Genomic DNA, 17,804 nt, shown 5'->3' with positions numbered 1-17,804 from the left:
TGTGAAGTTTTATGTGTTGCATTAGTCCATTTTAATTCGCTTAATTTATAAAACCATAGTACCATACTTCAAAATGTTGATTTCTCAAACATTTTAGAATAACCAGAAATTACTTAGCAATAGGTTAAGAAAGTTAATACTATTAAAATGATATTAGTCAGTATGAATTCCAGTTGACGTACTGCGTTTTGTTTGATTTGATTCTTTCTGCTTGATTTGACCACAAAACATAATTAATCCGGTGCAGTCTGTACGGACAGGTGGAAATTCCTTGTTAACCTCGCCCCTAATGCAAAATCAAGGTAGTTTTTCGAATTACGTCACTGCCTTTTTTTTTTTAGAATGGGAATATGGATGACATCGTCTTAATCCTCTTCGTGCGTTTATTTTCGTGATAATCATCAAACTCCTGTCACGCGAGATGCAAACGTGCTTACAACAGCAGTTTCCCATGAACGATCCATCATTGTCCGTTCAAGCTTTAGGCATGATGGGAAAACAATGTCTCATTTGTGAAATATGAAACATAATTTCGACACCAAAATATGGAAACGTTTGAATATTCAACTGTTCTAATCCAACCTGTTGTGTTTCAGCACTCAGGGACGCTCGCGTGTGTGTATATATATACATATGTGTATGTGTGCACGTGTATGTGTGTGTGTATGCGCGTGTGCGTGTGTGTGTGTTGCAGGGCTCACTGAAGTGGGCACTGGCAGTACTCTGAAAAGCAGCCTGGTGTCCGTCAGTGACTGGAGTGATTCGGATGAAATATGAGACACACTCAGACTACAGATTTAGTTTTCAGACGTCACCACAAAGGCTCAACTTTTTATGCAACAGCAAAAAAATAAATAAAAATAAACATAAAGATTCTTGTGAAGTAATTATCCAAAATGATTCTTACATGAATATTAAAGTACAAAATGAAATATTTTATGGATTGCAATGTGTACTGGTGCTGTAGCTCAGGTCTTCAAGCATGAAAATTCATAATTTTAGGATTACCAGAACTATACCAAACTATAACCATCACTACCTACAGTGTTACAGTTTGTGACAAAAAAGGAGAGTGAAGTTTTTTTTATGTTGAAAAGCTTTTGTGTTATATTGCATTTTGATTTTTTTTTTTTTTTTTTTTACACCATATAGTGATTTTTAAAACATTTGAATATGTCTGTTGTTGTTGTGAAATAAACCATGTTTTGAGTATGTAAAGTCCTAAACAAGACTGTTTTGTAAAATCATTAACAAAAAAATTCACATTTACTTTTTTGTCACATATGTATCCATTGATAATCATCCAGGGACAAAGTTCACTAAAGGAAATTAGCAGCGGGAGTTTTTCCTCTCCCCTTATAAGAGTCATTCAGTTGTTGCCGTAGATACGCTTCCTTGACAGTGTTGTCGTGCCAAAGTTTGTCCTCTGCCAACCTCATTCCGCCTACCCAGTCATTGTTAGTGTCACACAAAGGAGTCCATGCTAAGGGGCACAGGGGTCCTGGCGGTTCTGTTGGACCGCGTTCCCCGGGTCATCCGGGTTCCTCGGCTCTCCCTGCCCGCCTGGAACAAAGGGGGCGTGGTCACAATCTGCCTGGCAGAACCCGGTACCATGTAGGTTCGCCTAGTCCGAGCTGAGAGGTAGGTACCAGGTCTGTATTGTCTCTTATTCGTGCTAATCAATGAGATGATGAGACAGGGGAAGAATAAAAAATAATGTTAATAATAATTAACATTATGTTAAAAATTTTTTTAACATTATGTTAAAAGTTCAGCTGGTTCTGAGGTGTGTTTGAGAACTGCATGGTCATAAATGGAGACTCATTTAGTGACGCGAATTTAAAGTTAGGCCTCTCACCTTCTCTTGAGTCCTTCTTTTCCTGAAAAGTAACACATGACTGAACTTCCCACGATGACCAGACAGGACCCTCCCCAACCGATAAACACAGCTGCTCCTATCTCAAATCTGAAAGAAAAAAAAAGGAAAACTTTTACCAGCTCAAGTTCCACAGAGGGCAAGAGGGCCAGAAACCAACTATCCCCCAACTAAATTTCTACTTTTGTTTGGGGTTTTTTTGGCTTGTTTGGATTGTTTTGTTTTGTTTTGAAATAACTTGTTATACTGCACAGTTGTTCTCTCACTCTAGGTTCTGACTGACATACATCAACAGGGCAGGACCTGTCTCATGGTAATACAGTGTGAGGATTCGTTCGACTAACTTATAACATAATGAGACTTTGAAGTAGACGCGAGACCACGTTCAAAACGTGCACTGACTCACTTTTGCGCTACGTAAGTCGGGTCCACAAAGTCTGACCGGACTTTGTCTCCCCACCATGAGTACACGATCATTCCACTGAACCCTGGAAGGATGTCGCACAAACATTTGTAGGTTAAAAAAGTAGAAAAAGAAAAATACGTGAAAGAAAGTAAAGAATCGTTGAGAGCAGAAGTGAAGATAATACCCGACGCCATGTAGGTCAGAGCGCCTGCGAACGTCACTCTGGCGTTGGCGAGCTCAGAACCTCCGATCTTTGTGCATTTCATTCCGATTAGGACCAGAACTGCACCCCAGAATCCCAGGATTACAGCGATGATGGCCAGGGCTCGGCACACGTGGAGAAAAACTACCAATCAGAGAAAATTATTATGTGTAACTGTGTCCTGGCATGTAGCAATGTATTTTTTCAGGATTTGCTGTGACTCATTATTTGTCAACACAACAACAGTTTAGTCAAACATACTGCATTTTATGCGAACTTTATTTCTGGAAAAATCTCAAAAAATTTTAGTTTTGCTTTTCAGTCAAAATCTCCAGAGGAGGTGAGGGTGCCTGATTATTCATTTTTACCACAGACTTCATTTGAAAGCCATATTAATTTATTTACCACAGTTCATCACAACTCAATACAGTTTTATTGTTGTACATTTATTAAACTTCACAGAGCAACATTACAGATTGCTACACCTGTACTGACATCCTTTATTAGCTTAAAACAAAAGAAAAAGAAAGAATGTTGATATTGCAGCATTGATAAGTGGCTCGGAGATAAAATTGGGCTGTTTGATAACTTTACCTGGTAGTGCCAACATGGAGGGGTAATACTTGCAGTCAGATACCCCAGTGGTGTCAGAGATGCAGTCCATCCACAGGTTTGAGTAATAGTTTGATGTAGTCAGGACAATGCTGCCCACCTCTGAAAAGGTCCAGTACTCAGTGGGTAACGTGGAGCAGATCAGAATCCAACCACACAGGCAAGACACAAAGCAGCCTATCTCCATGTACATCACTATTGTCCGGTACTTCATGTTTCTTTCCCTTTATTCCAGTTACAATTCAGAGGAAGAAAAATAAATCCTGAGGGAAAGCGAAAGAACAAATGGACCCTCTTTTTTTGGCTCTTCTTAAAAATGGGACCAGGATTTATGGTTGAGGATCACGTCAGTCAGAGGGAGGCAAAGTAGGGGCAGAGATGTCAGACTCTATAGCGGTTTCCCACCTGCCCCCTGCCATCAGAGCAATCAGCAGTTTGGCTTACACCTCAGTGACTTTAGATGTTTATCTGATGTTAAAGTGCTTACTATTAGGTAACTGTCCCCCAGGAGTTTATCTAGTATCTACTGGATCACCTTTCAGTGCTGGTAACCATTCTAATAAGCTTAGTGGCTTGTCATTAGCAAATTGTATACAACACATTGCCTGTAAGAGTCACCATGAGGGCCAGTTAAATACCTGGGCGGATACCACTTTCCCCTGTTTTCCCAGCAGCTAGGAAAGGCCAGCTGGAGAAAGCAGCGCATTATGGCTAAAGATCCTTATCAAAGGATATTTGCTTCTCTTTTAGGATTTCAGCAGAACATTATGGACTCCCGCACAAAAAAAATCTGTTCTCAGCATGGTTCATGTGACGAAACATCCATGGCCCTGTGAGGTGGTTTAATGTGCGCTCATTGCCATTGAGTTTACAGGGATCAGAGTTAAGTGTCCCCTGTGTTGGGATGATGTTCAAAGCATACTTTTCAAAATATATTCTGATTGATGTTCCCTATGTAAAGGCAAGGGGTAAAAACTGTTTAAGAAAAATGACTCCCGTCATATACTTGCTCTGTCTCCGAGTCACAGACATGAAACTGTTAAATTTACCAATGATGAATTTGTTTAGGTTCCTCCTCTAAAACATCCATGTTCAAACAACATTATACAAGGGCAGTTTCTTCACTGCACAAATGGCTAGAAAAGTCCACATTAGCAGGTTCATTTAGCTAAAGGAGTTTTCAGTTGTGCCATCAAAGATAATCAGTCACAACCCCCTGACAGGAAAAGGTGATTTTGTATTGAGACTCATTCAAAGCAGAACTATATCAGTGCCTCAGGAAGTACATTTTTGCTTATGAGGACTAAACAATTACAACTGTATGGTCTTTGTCTTTATCTGAGCTTAATTTAGAACTTTTGAGATAAATCTGAGAATAATTTGATTTCTTAGAACCTCTGGACTCCCTGGAAATGGTGGAGTGTCTCTCTGTTTTGGCGTATAACATGGACTGTGTGTCTAGTCTTGAGTGTGTAGCATTTTTGGAATGAGTGGATTGTCTGGACTGTGTTGATGGTCTTGATCTTGATGGTGATCTTGGGAGTGTGGGAGGTCTGGACTTGAGTCTTGGTGGACTGTTCCATCTGGGAGAGTATGGGCCGTCTCCTTGAGTGAGGGGCACTGTCGGATATCTGACTGAAGGAGAGTATTCCACCCTGCGATACACAAACCACCTTAGTCATTATACATTATTTAAAAAACTCAAACCACAGTGACCAAAATGCTTTATATTATTCCATGAAGGATTAAAGCTGTCATAGATGGCTCTGAGTGAAGGAGCGATCCAGTAAAGAAGCTACCTAAAGACATTTTGATTCCTGCTGTTTTGCAATACATTTTCACAAACAAATCTACTCTGAGACTCTGTGAGTCCGTGGGACTCAATACATGCTCTTCACAGCAAAATGTTTCTTCATCTGCTCTGAGGCAGAGCCAATGACAAAAAAACAAATTCTCTCAAAATCACTCTTGACAACTTTTAGCAAGGGTTTAGGAACATAATCTGTGCTCTTTAATGAAGAGACGGTTAAGCATTGACCAGGCCATAATGCGTAAGAGCAAAGGTACGAGCTCAGTAGACAGCTTGGGTAGAGCTGTTATATTTCTGAGTTTCCTGGGATAATGACTCATTCGGTTGAGTTCGATCATTTCTGAAAGTCATATCAAACGTTTACAAACTGAACCTTGTACAGAGGCGAACGGTGACAGAATACAAAATGGACCCCAACACGATAAGGCAGCCTCCCACCAAACCCAGACAGACTGGAGTTCCGATGACGTAGCTGAAAGATAGGACCACAGGGCGTAATCGCAAACTGAAAGTTTAAAAAAAAAAAAAAAAGTGGCAGTCTCTTTGTAATCTAAGAAAGCGGTTCTGACGGATACAATGTCAGAAGTGTCGCAACATAAAAATGGAGAAAAGGTGCTACTGGTTTCATGCATGGCGTGAGCGTAAGCTTAATGCTAAACATAACATCAAAAGCAAAATTGTTCCGAGACGCTAAATGATATTTGAGTATACGGACACCTCAGTCTGGAAGGATCTCCCCTCACATGGACAACTGTGGACACAACACTGTTTATGTACAGGCAATAACCGGCGATGTCCGAGACACCTGCATAGACGCGAGTTTGAGGAGAGAAAAAAAAGTGTGAGAAAAATCACACACCACTATCAATGCAGTTTTGGAAATACAAGTTACATAATATCGAAAAAAAATGTTTTCTTTTTTTTTTTTGTTTCGGTGGATTCTAAATGGTGAATAAGTTTCCTCCCTATATGTCACGACATCTCTACACTACCATAATCAAGTAGACTGAAATGTTTAATTTAATATCTAATTGTTAATATCTAATTGATTTTTTTTTTTTTTAAACGTTTCTACTGGGTGATACAGTGAAAGTTGCAGAGTGTTATAAACGAACTAAACGTACTATTATGAAGTTATAAATACATATGAATTGTGAAGATAATTACAGTTGCTTAATTTATAACAATGACAGCCTCCTATCTCAAATACATATTTTAAATAAAGTAAGAAAGAAACTCTGTTGTACACGGCCATAACGCCGACGATTCCTACCGCCAACGAAATGGAGCACGGCGGCCGTTAGAAGCATCCGGTCGTTATTACGTTTGTCGCCTCCAATAACAGTGCACTCCAGCCCCACGATGGAAAACGCTGTGGCCAGCAGACTCAACGTCAGCCCGGTGATCAGCAAACCCCTCACTCCTTGGACGTATGCTGGGAGGAGAGAGAGAGGGACAAGACAGAGTTGAAACCATCTTCAGAGCAAGGTTTGATTCCAGGGTTAAATCTAAACTGGAATCAAGATTCGGTCTGATCAGGATTTTGAATTTATCTGGCTTTTTTTTTTAAATTTTGACCATTGAATAGGCCTGCATCATATTTAAATCAGTTAAGTTTTACACCCCAAGTAGATTGCACAAATGAAACAAATACTGATGGCAAATAAAGAGACCAACTTCTGTTTATGCACCGTTTGTATGGGCTTGTATCAGCTCATTAGTTAAATTCTCTATTCAAAAACCGTCATTGCACCGACTCAGTTACTAAGCTTCTTAATCATTCCCCTTTAACCAGTGATGATTACCCACATTCAACAGACCACAGCACCTCGAAGTCCACACAGTTGACGACAGCGACTGAGTTGACGTAGCAATCCTTCCACAGGCTGGACCAGTACCAGGCCACTCCAATTGCAGCTGATCCTCCTTGGTCCCCAGTCTGAGACACCCTCCAGTAGTCCATGGCCAGTGTGCTGGCCACAAACGCCCAGCCCACAGTGGCCAAAACACAGCCAAATATCTGGACCAGTCTTCTGCACATTTTTCATCTCAGAAACGAGGTTCAGCTAATACGGGGGCGGGGGGGGGAGAACGAGATTAAACCATATCAAATTAAGTTGACCAGCTAATCGTCACCTGCACCTCTGCAAAAAAAAGCAGTAGCCAGAGAGAAGAGGAGAGTGGACATTGTAGCTTGTGGTAGTAACAGAGACTCTGGTCTGCACAGGGACTCAGTGTTCTGACTGGTGAACTTGCTCTGTTGAGTTTAAAAACACCCCCAAACTGTTTACTGTCAACCTCAAGTGAAATGTCAAGTTTTCCAAGTGCAGGTTTAGGCCATAAATCTTTGACACTGACACAGCGTGAAATAAACACATCAATCCTTTTAATGAGATAGCTGACAAACCAGACAAAATGGCAGTTAAAAATGTGAACAGAGATACTCAAATGAGCAGAAATTTTAGGAATCGTTTTCATCATATGAATAAATGAAATATTTATTTTGCATGGTCATATGCTGTTTACAGAATGAATAAACAGTGCATTAAAGGACTCTTAACATATTAATAGATTTTCACATTTAATACTGTTATTTACCACTTAATTAGGACATGCTTCATAAAATAGTTACGAAATGAGAGGATTAATAAGAATGTCATTGAGAATTTCAAGAATTTCATGACTGAATAATATGTTTGTTGTGTAGTCTGGTGATTCTGTTATGGTAACTGCTTTGATAGGCATCTGCAGCAATAATCTAGAGCATGTTTAAATACAAAATATTTCACTGACAGAAGTAGATCACCAAAGATCAAAGAAAAAAAAAAAGAAACACAAAACACATTAATATGTGTCTCTATACAACAGTTCTCTGCAAAACACAAACAGATTACACATTTATCACACCTAATATTATTAATGATGTAGTTTTATGAACTGTGCAATATTGATAACAGTTTTTTTGTTTTCTTGTTTACGTGTTGGCAGATTTGTAGCCTGCGGGTGTTTTGTAGAGAATCGTTGTATATCAGGCCTCCCACACGCAGTGTCCATCTCTCATGTTGGTTTCAGGAAACCAGGTAGCGACAAACCAAGGTTCATGTTAGAATAGTTGCATCTTAAAACACAAATCAGAGTATGCAAAATCTGATGGTTTACTTTAATATTCTTTTACATGCTGGATAAACAGTCAAGGAGCAAGAACAATCCACAGACTTCATTTTCTACTTGAAACCCTGCTGTACACCGAAAGTTCACCAAAGGCTCTGAGTTTTTACATTAATGTTGTATTCTTTCAATGTGTATCCACATTCGTTTGTATGGTAGTCCAGGTCATTCCAGATCCAAAAGTCTACAGTCACTGTCCAGACCGTTTCAGATGTATGAGTTTTTCACAAACAGTTCGGACTGACTCCTGGACCTGTCAGACAGAGAAGACACCGTCCTGCTGCTGACCTCAGATCGGGTGGAACCGGACGACCTGGAGGAACGGCTTGATCTTCCCGACTTTCCAGAGCGGCCTGACCTAACGGAACGTTTGGACCTGTCGGAACGCACGGATTGACCAGATCTGGAAGTGCGGCCGGTTTTTGATGAGATCTTGGATACGGTGGTAGATGAGAGCTTTGAGGAGATTTCGGACACGCTGGAGAGTTTGGATTTGGTGGAGATTTCAGAGACTGTGGATAGATTTGTTTCAGAGGAGCGTAGAGCTTTGCCCTCTTCGGCGTTGGCAATCAGAGCAGGAGTGCTGGAAAAAGATATTAAATGAGACCAAAGTGAGATCCTTCACTGAAACACATTAGTTTTTTTTGCATGAACAATCTGGAATAAAACACTCTATGACGTCACAGATGTACTGTGGTTGCTCTTTCACCATCTTCTGGTGACTTTTGGCATTACATTTTGCCACAGTGACAGCATGTACATTTTCATTGTGCTTTACAACAGAAACTCACTCTGTATTTTCATTGAACTTTGTAAGTTGGAGAAAACTCATATAAAGAGGGATAACATCCCAATGCGTTTCTTGTCATGGGGGCTCACCTGTATTCCTGAGACCAGATCTTGCACACTGACACAATGTGGAACAGCCCACCTGTGATTTGGAAGGCGCATCCTGCCCAGCCAAGAAACAGTGGAGTTCCCAAATCAAACCTGACATCAGCAAAATGCAAATTCAGTTCATGTAAATGATATTCATCAGTTTTGACAGCGAGTCCTGAGAGGACGACAGCACTAACCTGCAATACATAGCAATTAGAGGTACTTAACATGCAGTGGAAGCAAACTAATCATGCATGCAGTGTCGAGTTGAGTGCAGACTCACTTTAGTCCATCGAAAGTAGGATTGAAGTACTCGGCAGAGACATATTGTGCATACACTGCATAGCCAGCAGCAGCCAGGACACCTGCAGGGAAGGAGAGATTATCAAGGTATCAGTAAACCTGCATAACAGGCTGATTCTGTGTAAACACATGGGTACGACCTGAAAAAAAGGCTTCGGTCCCAGAGATAACTCTTTCAGGCTGCAATAAAAATGTATCAGGACTTGTTATAAAGGACTAACACAAATCTCATGTGAGAGACCCTAAAACTGGAAGGGTCTGTGATGGGACAGTGCTATGGGAGGCATCCTTCGCACTATGGCATGTGATCACTGTAAAGTCAATTTAAACTGGGCTTACGTTTATTGAGACACACAGTCATTCTGCATTGTAAATTGAATTGTTGAACTGTTACCCTCTCTGTAATTGTGTTGGATTTCTTGGACGTATTTACCACTGATCACGTGACTGGACCCTCCAATGAAGACACTCCTGTTCTTCTCCTTGTCCTTGCCTCCGATGTACGTGCACTCCATTCCGACAAGACTCAGAATAAATCCCAGCATGCCGATGGTCAGCCCCCCCATCAGAAGTCCCCTCACAATCTGGACGTGGTCTGAACACACACAACAAAAACCCCTCGTCATTATAATCGTGGCTGTAACATCACTGTAACATGACCAATTAACCTGTTTCTCATTTTCATTAACTGTGTAACTGGGATGCGTCTCGTCAGAAATACGGATGACAAACAATCGTACTTGTGCGAAATCCATCAAAATTTCTTAATAATTTCCTTCATGCCGAACCAAAAGCTATGACATCATAATACGTGAGGTATATCTTAGAAAACGGACAGCACAAATGAAATGAACTGATGTGGCCGAAGTGAATCAAATTGACAAATTATCTCGGTTTTAACGTTTAACCCGTTTAATTCTAAAAAGAAAACTCATTTGTTTCATTTAACCTGACATACGTTTGATGAATGGGCTCACAGAACTCTTCCTGCCTCTTACAAGGAATGAGAATTTATGGTGAACTATTGTCTATCCTGCCCTCTTTTATTTCTTACTGTAGTCTCTCGGTCTTTTCCTCTTATTCTATTGGTGTTGCGCAAATGTCCTGACGGAGTTGTTTAAAGTGTGTACTGACCCTCCACAGACCAGAGCACAGGAAAGTCGTAGCAGTTGGAGACGGCGGTGGAGTCAGTGAAGCACGCTCTCCACAGACTGGACCAGTACCAGGCCACGGTGATGATGGAGTTGCCGGCCTGCCCGCCGATGGAGGTGACCTTCCAGCCCTCCATGGCCATGGAGCAGGCAATGAAGATCCAACCCAGCACCGCCAGCAGGAAGCCCCAGATCTGTATCACACGGATCTTCATTGTTCCTCACCTCGGATGGGGCCGGTGGTTTTCTGCAGTTTTCAGGTTACTGCTCTATCGCTCTCTTTTTTCTTTCTCTCTCTCTCTCTCTCTCTCTGTTTCTCACACAGTTAAGTTCACCTTCTGTGTCTGCCTCTCAAGTTCTTATCTTATATTTTTTCTCCTTGTTTTTCTCTTTCTTTCTTGGTTCCCTTTTTCACCCTCATCAACTCTCAGCTGTCTTCATTCTCTCTCTCTCTCTCGATCTATCTTTTCTTCATCTATTACCTTCTACCCCTTAACTTTCAAAACCTTTCTTCTCTTTCTCTGTCAGATCTCTCCGTCAAGTTCTTCTCACCTGTGCTAATGTCCCAAACAGTGTCAGTCCATCTCTGAGCCTGCCCCGTTCTAGAACAGTCCACTCTCCCTTTGACAAATCTCAATATGATGTGGGATTGGAAAAATTGGACACTTGCGTGTATGGTGTGAGAGCGTGGACCCTGCTGTTCCCAGAGTCCAGCTGATAAGCCTTTGTTAAACGGAGACTTGAAATTGTGCTTAGCTCAACATCCAGCTCAGATTACCACAGCTGATATGATGACATGTGGTCAGTCTGGCTGTGACTGCTTCTCCACAGTGATGCCTCTACTAAAGCTATACCAGCGGTTCTGAGAGGGCTGTTAGAATCAAACTGAAGACTACAGATACAGCCTGCACTCTCAGTCAACAAAATTAAAGTTATTTTGGGGCTTTATTCTTGAAGGCTGCACGTGGGACAGAGGGAGGCTAATTCATGAACAGGTCAAAGTCAAGGGCATATTTGAACTTTTTTTTTTTTTTTCTTTTTTTGGTCGAGGACTATAGAACCCTCAGTTTCATGGAATTTCCCCTCAGGCCTTTTTAAAGGATATTAATAAATTCAGAAAGACGGGCAGGGAGCGGGTTTCAAAGACTTAATTAACACAAGGTCCAAACAGTGTGTCCGTGTGTGTGTACTGAGATGCTTGCGGATCCCCACGTTTGATGTTTTCTTATTACTCGTAGCTAACGTTTCGTGAAGGAGGAAAAGAGCCCTCTTTGTCTCGTATCTTTAGTCTTTACTCTTTACGAGACGGAAAAATGACTCGTCAAAATAACTCTATGCCGAAGGCCCACTGATCTTCAGTGAGTCACCTTTAACACGCTTTTGACTAATGAAAGGCCAAGGGGCCCGGACAGGTGAATGGTTGTTCATGCCGGTTTTTTTCTTCTTCTTCCTCTTCCTCCTCCTCCTCCTCCTCTACTTTCTTTCTCTTTCTTTTTTTCCCCTTTTTTCCACTAAAAGAGTCTTGGTTGCAGCCTCGGTTGTAACTGAGGTAGAAATGTTTTGAATACCCGAGGACCAGTCGTAAGTGAACGTACGTCAATATCATCTCAAATACATTAACTCTAAGTGCTTACAATCAAGCAAGTGTTTACAGTTTACAATCACCATGAGCACTGTGTGTTTCAGGAGTTACGCTGAAATCGACGTTTCGTTTTGGAACGGCTATTTTGCCTTGGTGTTTTTAAAACGTAACCCACCTCATGACTCTTGTCTAGAAGTTCTTTTCTCCGTCTACGTATTCAGTCACATTATGAAACTACAATGCCATCTGGCGGTCATTTTAATTTTATTCTTCCGTAGCAAATTTATGTTCTGTTTTTTTTTTTGTTCTGGGTGTTTGTTTGTTTGTTTGTTTTGGGTTTTTCGACGTCATTTCTGTGAACAAACATCTATCAGTTATTACAGCTGTGAATTGTAAGTGTCTGCTAAAGGGGAAAATAGCGGAAAACATCACATGACATTTGCGTCCTTTATTGTGTAATCAAATAACGAAACATCTCGTACAGGTCAGCAGTGAGATACCTGACACTTGTTTGCGGAAGCAAGAGCACGAGGTCAAGACTCCTTGCTGCCAAAATCAAGGGGCGGCCCACGAGAGCTTAGCAACGCATCTGAAACTACTGAGGAAGTAAGCCGAACGTTTAGAGTTTCCGATGATAATGAGGTGGAGATGGATGCCAAGTCTCGGAAATAAGCAACTTCCTTTTCAATTTCCTAATCTTGACACCGTGCGCTGCCACCGAGGGGGTCGATGCCTTGTCTTTCCCGAATGTCTGTCATCAATACAGATGCTTGTCTGACTCCGTTTCCGCCAGTCTATCACGATCAGGTATATTGAAAAAATACCCAATGTCCTCGTCAAAACGACTTAACACCCCCCACCCCGCTCCAGCCCGTTGCTTTCGTGGTAGGCAACTGCGAGACGTAAAACTCAATACAGTGGGTTAACGTAGACTAAAGTAGGACGGGATAGTATTGAAGTATGTTTAACACTATGCAGTAATTTTACTGAGTGCCCCCCCCCCAAAAAAACCTGACGTTATGCAAATGTTTGTTGTGCCAGCAACCGTTTATCTGTTATATATTATGGATAAGTTGATGATCAAACTTCAGCAAGTACACAATAATATATATGTTAACTTAAGAAAAGGTACAAATTTAGTATCGGGGAGGGGGACAGCCAAAATAATAGAAAAAAGGAAATCAATGCAACATGTAATCACCTACTTTAAAATTTACATTTTTTTGGCATATGACTCTTGAGTTTGGCTAACTGTCCATTCAGTTTCATGTTCAAACATAGGCATTCTTCCCAAACTGTCTGGAGGAGGCTGCCTGCTCGGAGAGATCTTTACTGGGAATCTCACAAGCCTTTGTGCTTTTGTGCCGTGTTGATATGAAGGATGTGGCCCCGTTGTAAGAGTATTCACGACTAGGAGAAGAAAAGAGAGAAGGAAGAACCGCGATTAGTATGACGCAGATGTTTTGGTTTACACCACAAACATAAACTGTTTTTGTTTTTTTTTAATCATATACATAACAACCTGTTGTTAGAAAAACAGTGGAATTTTAAAGAAAACGGTGCCACGCCCACGATGGCCTACCTCATACTGAAACCCTCTGTCACCGAAAAGCAGAAGATGAACCCGCCCAGGACGCAGAGGACAGACCCCGCCCACCCGATAAAGAGCGCCGCCCCCAGCTCGAACCTGATTGGATAAGAATCAGGGTGATTAGTGAGTACCTGAGCATAGCATCTAGTTAACAATCAGACAGAGTGAAATGATGCGAACAGAGCGATGGTGTGAGGTCATTTTCGACAGATGGGCAACTGCCAAAACAAAGGCAACGCTTGAGCAAATAGAGGATATGAGTATGTTGAAAGGTTGCACTTCTTAGGTGTGACAGCTGAGTCACCAGAATAAATAAAATACCATCATGTTTAGTGCCGTGTGTAAAAAAATGTCGGACATGTCCGGTCACCCGTCGCTTTGTCTGACGTGGCTGTGTGATATCTGGGTGATTTTGTAAGCTGGGTGATTGTCGGGGCAAGTGTGTGTGTGTGTGTGTATGTGTGTGTGTAAGCCGCAAGCCAAAAGAAACCTACAAGGCTCAGTGTGTGTTTCCCCACAGTGCAGAGGCAGCTCTGTTGTTGTGTTGGGGTGAGATTTTTCCTGAGGTGGTTTTGGGCGACTCAACCCCCTTACCGGCCAAGGAAATTTCCATTAATACAAAGCCATCCAGACCCATCACCTTCATTCAGAAGTGAAGCGTGTGTATCGTGATTCCTGTGGAATAACACTGCACAAGGCGTGAGTGGGCACGGACTGGTCTGATGAGGATTAAAGCAATACTGCGGCTGTCCCACTCACTACGTCAGAACCCCTTTTGAAGACTTATGGGAGATTCTTGAGCAGTGCCTGAAGCAGTGTTCTTCATCAGCATCAACACAAAACACCATAGGATGGAAGTTCTCAATGAACTAATGGTGTTGGATCTCTCTGGACTTTTCTAGAATTTATCAAAAAGTGAACACACAGAGGTACCCTGAGGTGGCCCAGCTCCATATGATAAAACTCTTTGCACTGATGTTCTCTTTGTTTTGGCAGTTACCTGTACCTATGGTTACATCACTACGGCAACTGTTCCAACAGGAATAATGTAGCGTCATTGACTTAACACTGACTTTTGTGCCACAAACAGGGGATCAAAGAATTCCGACGTTATCCTGTGTGCGTACAGGGAACATGCCGTCATAGAACAGATCCCTGCCGGAAAAAAAAGAAAAGGAAAAATACATCACAAATTAAAATTTATGTTCGTACATTTTAACAAGACCACAGATTTTAAATTGTTCAAATCAAACAGGAAGTTAAAAAAAAAAAAAAAAAGCATAATGAATTACAGAATTCTCCTGTTTGCAGTGTTCTATTCTGACCTCTGTAATATTGATTTCTGTTGCATTGGAAGTCATGCCTCAATTTACACTGGTTCACTGATACCTGTGTATTAACCTCATATCCCCAGTATTACTTAAACTACTACTAATATATGTTGTATTCTGTGCAATTGTTGAGTGATATCTGTGAGAGCCCTGTAACTGTGTAACTACACAGGTGTTGCATATGTATGTGATGTATGTATGTATCTATGTAACCACAGCACCCTTAACTGATATAAATGTTTTTAAAAAAAAAAGTTGTCTCTAAGTGAAACTTCAGCACCTGCTGTTTGTGTGTATGTGAGAGAAGTGTGGGCGGGTTTTTTTTTACCGCTGAGGATGAAGTGGAGGCCAGATAGGCAGGTGATCCTGGCTTTGGTGCTTTCGGATCCTCCTATTTTAGTGCATTTCATTCCCACAAGGGCCAGAATGACCCCGAAGAAACCCAGACACACCGATGAGATCATCAGGCCCCTGCACACCTGGATATACCCTACAGCACACAGACAGACAGACAGACCCACAAAGAGACAGACAGAGACAGGGAGACAGACAGAGACAGAGAGAGACAGAAATACAGGCATAGAGAGAGAGAGAGAGAGAGAGAGAAACAGAGAGGGAGATTGTACATCACTAAGTATGGTCTGTTATAGATCCCCTAACTTTTATAACTTTTATCTGGCTTTTATTCCAATCCCTTATCTTATCCTTCATCCAGTTTGTCCTCAGAGTAACTTTCATGCTATCCAGAGGTTACCAACCAGCGGGCAAATATTATCCTCATTTCCCGTGTCTTTGTATATTCCTTTAGAGTGGTTTTTACCATCCAGGTGATGCTCTATATATGTTAATAGCTCAGTGACGTACAGTCAGTGTGTTTAACGGGTGCAGGAGGTTACGTGACGTTTAAACGTCTGCTCAGAGACGTGCCTCTGTAACACAAACACCACTCTGGGTGGCTATGCCTTGGGCAGGTAAATTTAAGGGGGAGTGAGGGTTTGGGGTGGGAGTTGGTCCTGTCAGTCTTTCTGTCAGTCCAGTCATACTGAAAATATCCACCACCTGGGGAGAACAATAACAATCTTAGAACTTAAGCTTTGGCATAATACCCAGGTGTGTGTGTGTGTGTGTGTGTGTGTGTGTGTGTGCATTCTCAACGTGCAAACATGCAAGCTTGTACATACACCTCAGGCATTGTTCTCAGTTCCTTACGTTTAGTGTTTCTGTGGAAGTATCAAAATGACCTGTGGATTTGTGATGCACTCGGTAAATTCACCTGACACACAGGAAACGTGTTTTCGTAAACTCTTTCACACCACGCAAGCACACACACGCAGAGACACACACTCTCATACACACACACACACACACACACAGAGTTGTTGTTAGGGAGGCATTGACTTTCTCGGGGATCTTGAGAACACTTTGTTCTGCCATGGCATATGAAGCGGCCTTTGAAACGGTGCTGAGAGCTTGTTGGCCTTTGCTAACTTGTGTTGTGGCAGGTTGTGGATCTCAGCCAGAACAGTATTAGGGGCTCTCCAGTGTCCTGTTGCTCTTTCTACTACACACACACACACACACACACACACAGGTGCATACACGTGCACCCACACACTTACACAAGAGTTTGTTTTTATAGGACTTCCTCTTGACTTCCGTTTAACTGCAACTAAAGACTAATATTTTAGCATCTGTTTTTAAACAATAATAACCACGGGGTTTTTTTAAGAAACATCCTTTAAAATGTCTCCACTAGCTCAGTTCTGTCAGATATATATACCTTCATAAGGACAATATAGTCCACATGATGCCACAACAACCTGAAACACACACACACACACACACACACACACACACACACACAAACTTACATAAACGCACACGTGCGGCATTTACCATGCTTACAGGCTAGCCACACACCAAGACACATAAGGCTTTCATTAAGAGCAGACAGCAACACACCATCCAGGGCCAGCATCGATGGGAAGTCCTTGCAGTTGGAAACTCCCGTGGAGTCTGTCACGCACGTCTTCCACAGGTTAGACCAGAAGGTTGCCGTGGTGATCACGGTCCCATCCACCGACGACACTTTCCAGTAGTCCGTGGGCAGAGTGGAGGAGGTCAGGACCCAGCCGGAGACGGTCAACAGAAAGCCAACGATCTCGGTTGCCATGTTACCCATGTTCCTTCCAGAATGTTCTAACTAACAGGTCCTGATCAGTCAGAGTGATAGTTAAACCACTTCGCTAGCTGACGCAGAGTACAGCGTGTCTTATAATCAGCAGCGAGACCAGTGTTTGGTTGTTAGGATCTTGGAACAGTGGGTTCTCCAGTGTCCTCGTTTAAGGAGAAGTGGCTTCCTAGATGGAGGTGCCCGTCTGTGATGTGCACCCCCCTGTCTGGTTTATATTGGATTGGGAGGTCCCTGTTCTGTAGCCATTCTACAAGGCTGACCAATGGCCCTTTGTATCCTTTCATGGTCACACACACACACACACATACACACACACACATGCACACGCACACACATCACTCTGCAAGAGTCATTTGAGTGTGATGGCGGAAGAGTAGAGGGTCAGAGAGATGGGTGTTACTGGAGAAACCTGACATGCTGACATAAAGAGGCTTGAACAGGAAGCCTGGGCGAGAAAGGTTTTGGCAAAAAGCAATGACAGGAGAGAAATATGAAACAGTTAATGTGTGTCTCTCCCCTCCAATCCGGGGACCTACAAGACTGAGCAAACCTGGGTGGAGGGCAGAGGTGGGGGGGTGGGGGGGTGGTGGCAGAGGCATTGTCTCGTAATTTCTCTATGAGGCGGTTCAATAAGAGGTAAATCCCCCCCCCCAAAAAAGAGTCAAGATTGTGTGCCGAGAGAGAAATCTAAGGAGTATA

The 17,804-nt window shown here is 42.2% G+C and overlaps 4 protein-coding genes across 4 annotated transcripts; all 4 read right to left on the bottom strand.

The window, feature by feature from the left end:
• Positions 1-1,464: 1,464 nt before the first annotated feature.
• LOC115818380 (claudin-10-like) lies at positions 1,465-3,310 on the bottom strand. Its single transcript, XM_030781741.1, has 5 exons — positions 3,079-3,310; positions 2,467-2,628; positions 2,283-2,364; positions 1,859-1,966; positions 1,465-1,675 (listed from the first exon to the last, which is right to left on the bottom strand). The coding sequence occupies exons 1-5, from the start codon at positions 3,308-3,310 to the stop codon at positions 1,465-1,467; spliced, it is 795 nt and encodes a 264-aa protein (XP_030637601.1).
• Positions 3,311-4,484: 1,174 nt separating this feature from the next.
• Positions 4,485-6,947, bottom strand: LOC115818378 (claudin-10-like). The gene is made up of 4 exons (XM_030781737.1): positions 6,716-6,947; positions 6,180-6,341; positions 5,650-5,711; positions 4,485-4,751 (listed from the first exon to the last, which is right to left on the bottom strand). The coding sequence occupies exons 1-4, from the start codon at positions 6,945-6,947 to the stop codon at positions 4,485-4,487; spliced, it is 723 nt and encodes a 240-aa protein (XP_030637597.1).
• A 1,334-nt stretch (positions 6,948-8,281) lies between these two features.
• On the bottom strand, positions 8,282-10,622 carry cldn10e (claudin 10e). Its single transcript, XM_030783365.1, has 5 exons — positions 10,391-10,622; positions 9,690-9,851; positions 9,237-9,318; positions 8,954-9,064; positions 8,282-8,657 (listed from the first exon to the last, which is right to left on the bottom strand). Exons 1-5 carry the CDS (start codon positions 10,620-10,622, stop codon positions 8,282-8,284), a joined length of 963 nt encoding a protein of 320 aa, XP_030639225.1.
• Positions 10,623-13,260: 2,638 nt separating this feature from the next.
• On the bottom strand, positions 13,261-17,093 carry cldn10a (claudin 10a). The gene is made up of 5 exons (XM_030782520.1): positions 16,874-17,093; positions 15,240-15,401; positions 14,654-14,735; positions 13,572-13,676; positions 13,261-13,399 (listed from the first exon to the last, which is right to left on the bottom strand). Exons 1-5 carry the CDS (start codon positions 17,091-17,093, stop codon positions 13,261-13,263), a joined length of 708 nt encoding a protein of 235 aa, XP_030638380.1.
• Between the last annotated feature and the right edge of the window lie 711 nt (positions 17,094-17,804).

Source organism: Chanos chanos, chromosome 8, assembly GCF_902362185.1.
Source record: "Chanos chanos chromosome 8, fChaCha1.1, whole genome shotgun sequence".
NCBI lineage: Eukaryota > Metazoa > Chordata > Actinopteri > Gonorynchiformes > Chanidae > Chanos > Chanos chanos.
The sequence above is the reverse complement of the archived record's forward strand: the minus strand, read 5'-3'. Positions and strand labels throughout refer to the sequence as shown.